The 11,339-nt window shown below is 36.8% G+C and overlaps 1 protein-coding gene across 1 annotated transcript in view; it reads right to left on the bottom strand.

The window, feature by feature from the left end:
- The window catches only part of CLASP2 (cytoplasmic linker associated protein 2), a gene marked incomplete at its 5' end in the record, with an annotated part of 86,772 nt that overhangs the window by 11,486 nt on the left and 63,947 nt on the right, over positions 1 to 11,339 (bottom strand). Inside the window, 4 exons of the mRNA XM_009084257.1 lie at positions 1,423 to 1,529; positions 1,972 to 2,115; positions 5,933 to 6,076; positions 11,229 to 11,307. Coding sequence (XP_009082505.1) covers positions 1,423 to 1,529; positions 1,972 to 2,115; positions 5,933 to 6,076; positions 11,229 to 11,307 — 474 coding nt within the window. The remainder of the gene's footprint in view (positions 1 to 1,422; positions 1,530 to 1,971; positions 2,116 to 5,932; positions 6,077 to 11,228; positions 11,308 to 11,339) is intronic.

Here is an 11,339-nt window from a genome sequence, read left to right as displayed (position 1 = left end):
CCCCGAACCTCCCCCAGGATCGGCCCCTTCCGGCCTGGAACACCGGGCATGACGTGCCATGGTGGGGAATATCCCTTTGGCTAGTTCAAGTCACCTGTCCCAGCTATGCTCCCTCCCAATTTCCTGTGTATCTTCTCGCTGGCAGAGCATGAGACACAAGCAAGAAAATGTCCTTGGTTTATGATAAACACAATCCAGCAAAACCAAAACAACAATGTATTATCACTTCTGAATTCAAAACACTGCACTACACTAGCTACTGAGAAAATTAACTCCATCCTGGCTAAAACCAGGACAAACTCAACAGTAAGTTTATCAGTAAAAGCAAAATTACTAAGTCCACTTCACTGGCAACATCAGTACCACAAAATTAAATACTAGAACATTATGAACTATTACTTTTATAGTCCCCTCAATATTAAGCCTGGTTTGATGATGCAGTGTGCTGGTTTTGGCCAGGATAGAGTTAATTTTCTTCATAGTAGCTGGTAAGAGACTCTGCTTTGGATTTGTGCTAGAAACAGTATGGATGACATAAGGATGCTTTTGTTATTGCTGAGCAGGGCTTAGATAGAGCCAAGGCCTTTTCTGCTTCTCACACTGCCACACCTGTGAGTGGGAGGGGACACAGCCAGGACAGCTGACCTTGACTGACCAAAGGGATATTCCATACCATATGGAGTCATGCTCAGCATATAAAGTCAAGAGAGAAGGAAGAAGGGAGGGAACGTTTAGAGTGATACTGTTTGTCTTCCCAAGTAGCCATGATGGTGCCCTGCTTTCCTGGGGATGGCTGAACACTTGCCTGCCCATGGGAAATGGTGAAAGAATTCCTTGTTTGGCTGTGCTTGCACACACAGTTTTTGCTTTACGTATCACAGAATCAGTTAGGTTGGAAGGGACCACAGTGGGTCACCTGTGGCCCTCCTTACTCGAGCTGGGCCACCCTAGAGCACATGGCTCAAGACTGCATCCAGAGTCCTGTGTCAAAATAATAAACTGTCTTTATCTCAACCCACAAGTTTTCTCACTTGTATGTTCAAATTCTCTCCCTCATTCCACCATGAGGGAGTGAGTGGCTGCGTAGTGCTTAGTTGAAGACTGGGGTTAAACCACGACTCTCAGCTGACATATTCTAGCATTTGTTGGAGGTGAACACTTCTGTTCCTTCTCTTGCTAATCCCTTTGCATTCCAAGATGCACAGGCCTTTCCCACCTCAAGCCAGCTTTGGCACTTGTCAGACCCTTCAGGGAGGCGAAACAGTTCACTGTACTGTCATTCTATGGAGAAAGGAGGATTATTACTGAGCACCTGTCATTCTGTAAAAAATGTGCACCACGTTTTCACTGCTTGGGCTACAACTTTGGATATATGCAGTGAAGCTTTAGAAGCAGAATTGTAACACCACCAGCCCATATTACCTTGGTGACAACGTGTTCTGCGATGTATTAGTTGGAGAAGTGAGTGGACTTGACCAACTTGCTGGGGAGCGTGGAGTAGGTCTTGTTAAAGGACTTCCCATTGATCCCTGGAGGAAGGAAGGTGAGAAGAGACACCTGAGTAGTACTTCAGCTTCCCTTTCAACTTATTATTGTATTTATTTTCTAGTGCCCAGAAACATTTAAAGAGCTTCTATTTATTTTCTTGGATTGGCTATCCAATTACTAGTAACATCAACCTTGTGTAACTTTGAAATGAGGATGTAAAACATAAAGCCACTCTTAAAAAGCACATTCAAACTTACTAAGTCACTTGGAAGCAACACAGACTTAGAAATTGTAATTCTACAGGAAAAACAAAAAGCATTCCATAAAGAGAGATATTGGCTACTAAGATAGTCTTCTATACAGGATTTGTGTTGCCTGCCGTCCTCTACCAACCTTCTTGCTCTCACAAATAACTTTACTGAAAAGAACTCATGTTCAAAACACCAGTAACTTCAGAAAGTATGGTAAGAGAGGTGTAGATACCTGACCACTGTTGCCTGTATTCCGGAGATGATTATGGAGAAGCTTTGTGGCTCCATCCTGAAATGTTTTTGGTAAAGCACCCAACAGCATTGTAAACTCTGGAGTATTGAGTTCAAAAAGGGAAATCAGCACTGACTGTGCAGCCTACAAGAAGAATACAAATTGAAGACATTAATTAGTGTTTCAAAGTAATTTTATCAGCAAGAGCTGCTGTAATGACTCGTAATCATAAAATGTGACTTAAGTCTTGATCAAGCCTGAATAAAGATATTAACGTATGTGAACAAAAGCAATTCCTATTTGCTGGTAAGCTAGAACTTCAGATTTTGATAAATTCAGGCATACAATGATCATTTTAACAAGAAGTCTTTCAGAAACATGCTTTTCGATCCCCCTAAGCCCAGAACCCCACCTAGCAAGACAAATACTGAAGGAATTCACAAAATGGCTTTTAAAGGGTTTATGAAGTTGAACAGATGTAAAGAGAGCCTGTGATGCCTTCTTCTGAGTTCTGCAAGTGGTAATTACAAGTGATGGATAACCAACCTACTAGCCTGAAAAGAAACAGTTAATGCTTTAGAAATAAAAAAAACCCCAACCCAACAAGACACCCTAATTTGGAATGAGACAGTAGTGATCACTCGATCTTTATATTCTTTATAACTTATCCTACAGCCAAGATAGTAAGTTAACCTTCCCTTCCCACTCTACTTCCTTTTACCTTTTTAAAAGATAGGAAAACATAATGAGGATTAATTTAGCTGACTACATATTCTGAAGATGTAAGTACTGGAGTTTGTAATCTACCAGATGTCACCTCCCACACCTTCAATTTTATCATTCATGATAAATCACCTTCATCCTACAGCATATTTTACTACATTTTTATTTTTTTACCTGAATAAAAATCAGAGCCCTCAACTGACAAAGCAACACAGGAAGTTACACAATATTTGTATTGCCTCTAGTAAAGGAATGTTGAGTGCATGACTTAGTAATGTTTGTACAGTTTCATGAAGAGTCACTGGATAGTGTAACAAACCTGTCAACATAGTAACTAAACGAACACATGCAAAGAAGTGCTAGAGAAAGTTCTCCAAAATTAACAGTTCCTTTGTAGTAAGGAACATGACTCCAAGATAACCAACTGTGTAGAATATCCAGCTCACCATCAAAGTCTGCCATGCACTGGAGAGAACCAGTGCCTCATGCTAGACAGAATCATTGGCAGCTTGCTTAAGCAGCAATATAGTTCAAACAAGTAGTTTAGAAATGTCTTTTAGAAATGTCTTTTAGACATTTATTTCCCTCCTTTTGCTTCCAGAGCAATGAACTGTAGCATTTTTTAATTAAGAGTGGAAAGCCACGGTATGAGCACACATACCTGCACACGTCTCAGTATTAAGTTTAACAACAAAAGTCTTAGCATGTCAGGTTGCCACAAATTATCTTTCCATACTCATGACTGGCTGTTCTCTTTAACTTTTATTTCCTCCTCCCTCTGATAGCCTTGCCTTCAAGTGATCACCCTGAATGCCCTCTGCAATCAGGCTTTGACATTTCTCTTGTCCTTGTTATTTCTTATGGTCTTTTAATGAAATTGACACAAAGCAAAGTCAAAACAAATCCAGCAACTGAGCAAATGTTTGGGAATTACCACTTTTTTTTCCTGTCATGCTATCCAGTCTCCACTCCGCAGTAACTGTGTCTATACAAGCTGCTAATAAAAGAACATGATAGAAAGTTCAGGGTTGTATCAGGAAAGAAACTGATACCAGCAAGTCTGCCCAATTCAGCTTTAAGTATCAAAATTGACATTGACTCACAGATGGTTTACAACTATGCAATTACTTTCTTTTTGTTCCTTGACAAAGAAACTCCACATTTTAAAGTTTTTTTCTCCTCAGCATAAGCTCTCTCTTGATACTTAAGTTCAGTCATACAGAGATCATCCTAAAAAGCCTGCAGTATGATTACAAGTATTTCTTCAGTTTGGTTTTCTTCTTAGAAGAACTCCAAGAAGATTCTAACTCTTTCTAGATGAATTCTAATCTTAGAAGAAATCTAACTTCTGAAACAGAGCTTTACCTTCCAGAAACAAGTCCCATGTCACTGAACTACACTAAGAGAGCCCAACTGCAGACTAATCAAGTAAGATTTTTCATAATACTTCACACTGGAAAAGTTTTTACTATGAAAAAAAAACAAAGCCATGAATTGCACAGGAGTACTTGGCAAAAACTTTCAATTAAAGGAAAACATACCAAATGCTATAAAACTTGTTAAAATAAATAAAATGAAAAAGCCTACGATAGCACGTTGAGAAGCCTGCTAAAGAGAATGAAACATTTTATACCATCAGAGTAACTCTCTTGACTTCTTATTATAAAATTCTATTTTCAAGAGTTATTAAAAGATTTGGGCAGTTAGTTGCCTCTAACAGCTGTGCTATGGAAACAAAAAATAAAATGAGAAAACTTATGTAATTAAGGTTTTCCAGATGATTAAACTCACTAGCAATTCTTTCCATGATTCAGTTACTTATTGACATAAAAATGCTTATTAGAGATAGGAACCATCAGATAAGACAGCTTGCCACGTGGCAGTACTAAAACTTTACTGATTCAGAAGATAGTGCCACTTCAATTCTCCTCCTCTTTTATGTCACTAGAACGTGATACTAAGCAAGAAAAGTCCATTGGATATAATCTATTATTGCTTTCTGATACTCATAAAGTTATAAAAGTGAAAAACTAAAACACTGTCTCAAATATAAACTCTCCTGTGTTCTTTTAATTACATATTACAAAAATTTTAGATACCAAGAAATCATGGAAGTTCTTTTTGCTTTTGTTCTCTTCACATTACAGAACTAGTACGACAGCTCCTACTGTTCTTGCCTACAAAACATCCCTCCTAAACACAGAAATTCTGTTTCTAGAAAAGATGAAGTTGCCAAAACTTAAACTTAATTGAAAATAGCAAAGCAAATCTAAACAAATGAACTGTTCAAACTTTTCAAACTGCAGAAATAAACAGAGAAAAAGAAACAGAAGAGTTAGTTCTCTGTGTCAAAGACACTTGCACTGATGAGCCATAAAGTCAGTATAGTTTTTAGCACTTAAGTGTGAACATGCTGATAATGGCAGCTGTGACAGAATAGCTGGTGACTGTCAGTATTCCATCAAACTGCAAACAAAATTCAAAGATTTTTGCTTTCTATAAATTAAAGTTCTATTTAGAAACTCTTTCTGAAGACTTCATTAGTACATTTCTCATGGTTATCCTGTATCCCTGGTATATATATGAAGCTCACAACTATTAACTTTCACTTCACAACATGATGTGGAAAAAGGAGCTTTGCTTTGCACTGGAACTGCAGCATTAAAAGACCAAATCTTTTATAACACCTTATTAAAGCACAAACTTTCTTTGGTCAAAGGTTCAACAGCTATTTACCCATCTTTTGTCAAACAAAGAATTTGAGAAAATCCAACAGAGATCTAGCCTGAGTTTCCTACCAAAGTTACAACTCCTGTTAGGCAGTGCTAGTAGTATGACAGAGGGTGGGCTCTGAAGTAATACTAACAATGTACAGAAAATGGCCACTAAAGACATTTTAATACTAGCTAGTGCTTGAAAGGAAGTTATTCCTTGTATAATCTCACCATATTAGCATACATGAAAACACAACCCTAACAGAGAGTTTTGAGATGAGTTAATTTAAAATTTTTAGCGAAATATTTTTAATTGTTGGCAAATATTTACTTTATCACTTTGGACACTTCATACAGAAAAATTAAGTGTGTTTACTGTTAAGTATATAAAATTATCTTTTCTATAGAGAGTATGTTTGTTTTTAAATGAAACTTCATTTGTTTAGGCAAGAAATACCATCTTCTCTAATTTGCCAAGATACTTGGAATGTACAGTAATTCTAAGGACACATTAACAAACATACCTTCCTAACATCTGAGCTTTTAGGTTCTGTGGTCCAGGTGATGATTCGAGACACTGCTAATCTAGTTTCACTTGAATTTACAAAATCTCCTGGATCCATTTGCTGCGCAAGAGTTTCTATGTATTTTAGGATTGCAACTTTGACCTGCAAAGAGAAACAAGAGTCAGGTGGACAACAAAAACAGTGTGGTACAAGAACATGTGTGCTCAAAGGGTAGTGTTCATTTCCTAAAATAAAGATTATTTTTCTTCCAATTAAACTAGAAATGTTTTCAGCACAGATATAAAACTTTTTACAACAGATCAATTTACAAGTGGATGCAATATTTGAAGAAGGGAGTTATTCCACAGAAATTCTAATATTTCATAGAAAGCTTACATTTCAATGGAAGCAACTAAAACACACACAAATCACTGCATATGCAAAAGCTGGCATTTAAAAAAAAAGAAATAAAGAAAATATTTATTCAAGATTATTAAGAACTTTTTTCAAGTACTAAAATAAAAAATTAACACCATCTGATGAACCAATAATCAGTTCTTACTAGTTCCTACTAGGCAGTTAACACTCAGCACTTCTTTTTATAAAACATCAGAGTTGAGCAGTCACTGTCTTTTGGAATAAGCCACATGAATTTTCCCACTGAATACTAAAAAGGTATGGAATGGAATTTCTAGAAAAGGCTCAGAAGGAGTCCCACGCATGCTTCATTTGAAGATATTTAGAGCAGAGACATGGATTTGCCAGGGAGAAAGAAAAGCTGCTATCTTCCCTCATTTATCTGAGCATCATTCTCTCAACCCACTAACTTCTTATGCAGAATCCTGTTCTGTACATCCCAGACCACAGCCTCTCTCCAGCTTCCCCAATACTGCACCACTTGGTGGGATTGCACCAAGGGCTGTTATGCCTGTGTATTCCTGGAATATTTATCTCTTCCACTCCTGCTGCCCCAGACACCTGTCACCCAACCTGTCAATATACGTGGTGAACATTTATTTAGGGCACCTATTTGGCTTAGCTGCTTTTATTTCTACTAGTAATTACAGCAAACCAGAAATATCTAACAGGAGGGAGACACCTAAGTCCATCATAATCGGAGACAAAATGTGTTCTGGGGGTTATTTTTGATTTTTCGTGGCTTGTAGTGTAACTGTTCTAAGCAAAGCTTTTTAGAAATTTCTCTTGGTCATGAAACTTGCAAGTTATTAAAAACTCATGATACACTGGCACACACACACGAGGATTAATAATGAATATTTCATTTTCAAAGCAGCTGTTAAAGCTCAAATTCTCCAAAGTTACACAACAAGCAAGAGCTAGAGGCTTTCATCTTATGCAGATCAACATCAACAAATGCAGTGAAACCCACACTATTTGCTAGATTCTTTCCAAGGAAAAAGCAAGCCATGACCACCTCTGCAGCAAAAAACCTTAGGCCACATGGCTTTCCAAATAGTAATAGTTAAAATTTCTGCGCTACCAAGTGAAACAAAACATTATGATATCACTATGTTTCACTATTCAGGATTTAAATATATCTAATCTAACACTTGCAAAAAATTGCTGTTAAGAACTGTAACACTTAGAACACCCAGTGGCATTTCTCCCAATGAGAAAACTCCAACATACTGCATCAGAGAGCAGTATTATTCAGTGCTAAACTACTGCCTGAGGAAATTGCACAGACTGCTGGGAAGATGGAGGCTCTCAGGAGACAGCAGAGCACTGAACTGAAGATGAAGGGAGAGAGTTCATACTAACAAAGCTTTTCACAGGGAGACAGATTCCCAAAGCTAAATTTCACAGCTATTTTAAAAAAGAGTGTACTTCTAAGAGAAGAAATTCTGGAAGGGGTACACACCTTTCTATGCTCACATATCATGAGACAGTGTTATTACAGATAAAAAACCCCACCCTGAAGTAAACCCCACAGTAGCATCCAATCTACTTTAGATGTATTTTTGCCAGTATTTCTAGCAATTATGTTCAGAGGTGACATTTAGAAATGAGAAGTCTAACATAGTTCTCTTCAACAATCCACTTAATATTTCTTAGAGGAGGCAAAATCTTTTGGCTGCAATGAAAGCATCTCCAGAATTATTACAATGAGCATTTACTGAAACCACTCTCTATGAAGTTGTTTAATACTGTCTTGACTTTCTCTGTACTCTTCTAGGCTGAATTTATTTCAGTTTTGCTGGACTATAAACACTGATGCATTTTTCCTGTGCAGCATGTAACAGAGGTAGACATTTTGTGAAAGAACAGCACTGCTGTAGTAAGTAAGCTGAACTATAGATCAAGTTATAATTAGCACTATTACTCACAAAAAAACCTGATTACACATAAATGGAACTAAAGTGCTTCATAAACATCTTTCACATATAATGAAATGACAAATTCTGGCACAAAAATACTTGCAACTACCTCCAGAGATTCAGGAAGTACTGCAAAGATGCCACACAGTCAGTGCCAGAGGGTAAATTGTTTTCCTGTCCTGTGAAAAATTTGAGATGTACACGGTTTCTTTTGCTGCATCGGGGTAAGAGAAAAGAATTATTTCATGTAACAAGAAAAAAAAAGTAGAAAGGAATATAGAGAAGTTGCTTTTCTTAAACCAGAAAATAGTCTGGTTTAAATCTCTTGCAGTAGTTTTCTGGGATGGAGAGTGTACTCTGCATTACCCAGACTGAATACAAGCACTCATTCAAAGTGACTCAGACTGCCACATCCCAGGTGTTTGTCTCTAAGGAATAACTGCCTCTGCCATTAGTTAGCCAGATTACTTATATGTACACTGAAGATCAATATTAAAGGGCTCTCTCATTCCTGCGATCTGTGTCATTGGTTGGTTGTTTTTATTTTAATCCAGAAATTTTAATACTGATTTAAGAAAGAAAAAAAATCTTCGGATCAATTGTGGCAAAAACCTGTCAACAAATCAACATTTTCAAAGGCAAGAAGGATTCAGAAACTTAACTCTGATCACAATGCTTAAATCAATCCTTCGCCGAGTCTGAGCCGTTTGATATTTGACCCAAGAAAAATGAAGTGATGATTGGAAGTGTATTTCAGGACAATATCTAGCCTTTGGAAACTATGTTTTGCACTTGCAAAAAAATAAGCTTAATATCCCATGTACATTTGGCTCCTATGCTCATCCATACACTTGGCCAAAACAGATACAGGTATCTGGCACCTCTAAACTGAGTTTCAGCAGTTCACCACACCTACATGTAAAATGACCACAGAAGAAATAAGACAGATCCAGCACAATACACCAAGATGCATTTTCCATAGATTAGGGCAGTAGAATTCTATCTTCTCTCCAGTTGGTCCTCTTACTGCCTAGTATCTAAATCCACCTCTGTGGCCACTCCAAAAGCTTGAGCTTTCTTGCCTGAGACTTAGCTGTCTTTCTAAGTGTGAGAACAACAACGACAGTTGATCATTATTTACTAACTACCATGTGAAAAACAGAGGGAAAAGTCATGTGTAGAAGGGAATCATTCCATGGAGCAAATTTCTCATGTACCATCCTTTCTTGTATCTGAACATCTTTAAGGATGCTGAAAATACTTTCTCTGATTTTTTTCCTGTCGCAGCGAATGCTGTGCACATTCTGCAACAAGATAATCATTTATCAAAAAACAAAAGCTGAAGACTTCAAGAACTGGGGTAGTGCCCTAGGATTATCAATTAATCTGTGAGATATCTGGGTGCACTGAAGATGAGGATTTAGACAAAATATCCAAGAATGTGGATATCAAAGAGATACTTCTACAATTTATGCTCAGTAACTTTACTGTGTGGATCCTGAAGTTGTAGCTACCACATGAAGATGGAAGTAGGGAGTGGATACTACTTTCTTCTGGAAAGAAGCTTAAATACTTTACTGTCCCAGAAATTCATTTTAAATACTCTTGAAACTATTTTCAGAATGTCTTCCCATTAAACATTTCATATTTCCTAATTACTTCTGGGTCACAGCGAATATTCTTGAACTCAGCCTCAACTCAGCCTAGTAGGAGTCCATGTCTCATTCCAAACCTACACACTCAACTTTCTAACACGTTTGATACGTGTTTTTAGGGAAAAAAGAACATCTCAACCACCAAATTCACCTTTCCTGTGGAGGAAAACCAAGTAAAATAAAACCAAACTAAATCTGCACCAAAGATTCATTTAAACAACAAACTGATTTTTACTACCTCATTTTCTGTCTTCAATAAATGACAGCAGTCCCTTTTTAACACAGCTCTATGAAGCAATAATGGTCAACATATCAACTGTCCTCAAAAGCTTAAAAATTAAAGTTTTACTGTATTGTAGACAAAAAAGGCATGTTCATGTGACTTTAATTTCAACATAACTTGGAAAAAGGAGCATCTTTGTGCAGTATCAAATTGTGTAAAAATATTTTGTGCAGGATAGAGCAGATAATGCCAGTTATCATATGCTTGTTATTTCCCCATTCACATCACTTACAAATCTTCTTAAGCTTTGATGCCTTTATCCTACAATCAACACTCTTTGAAACTGCAAATGTACTAGAGAATACATTTTTACTTTTCAATTACGGTGGCAGGTCTATGGACTATAGATTCTTATGTAAAAATGTGTGTAATTATAAAGCTACACACTGCTTTCAGGGAAGTAAAATATATCACAGAGGGTGCTGATTTTTAATATAGTAACTCAAGTTCATTTTAATATTAGAAAAATTTAAAATAACTCAAGACCTATCAGGCTTAACACAGGAAAAAATATATATGAACTAGTAAAACACGACTGGGAAATCACAAACATAAAATTAGAAAAGACTTGATAGAGTGAGTTTGCATAACCAGCTTGATGTTAGGCAGCCACATTTTCTTGCTCATTTTTACTGTACTGTTGTTTTATTAGATCTCTCTTGCAGCAAACACTTTCATACTAGTGTCATGTTTAAAATGGAAAATCTGCATGCTTAAAGTTTCTCGCAAAGGTTAGTAGCAGCATACAAATGCATTCAAATAAAAATTATTGGAAACACTGTAAGAGTTTCACGTAGGGTTAAGAGTAAAGACAATAATTCAGACAAAAACCTTGGAGCTCCAAAAAGAGCGAAGCTGGTCCTGTAGTGCTGGCTTGACTGTCTGAAAGTTTACAAAAACAAAATCCACTAATTGAAAACCTTATTTTACTTTGGTTTTAAACAAAATAAAAATAACAATCCAAAATCAACTATTAAGACAAGCAAATGTCTATCAATAAAGATTTCTGTTCACAAATCAAGCCTGAAAATTCTTACCTTCAGGCTAGGTGTTTGGGTCTGGTCAACAGTAAATCGCATTAAAATACTGAACTGGAGGTCATTTGGAAAAGATTCCCTGTAAACAAGCAAAACAAAATTACATGAAAT

The sequence above is a fragment of the Acanthisitta chloris genome, unplaced genomic scaffold (assembly GCF_000695815.1).
Source record: "Acanthisitta chloris isolate BGI_N310 unplaced genomic scaffold, ASM69581v1 scaffold2521, whole genome shotgun sequence".
NCBI classification, from domain to species: domain Eukaryota; kingdom Metazoa; phylum Chordata; class Aves; order Passeriformes; family Acanthisittidae; genus Acanthisitta; species Acanthisitta chloris.
Note: the sequence above shows the minus strand (reverse complement) of the source record. Positions and strands in the feature narration are given on the sequence as shown.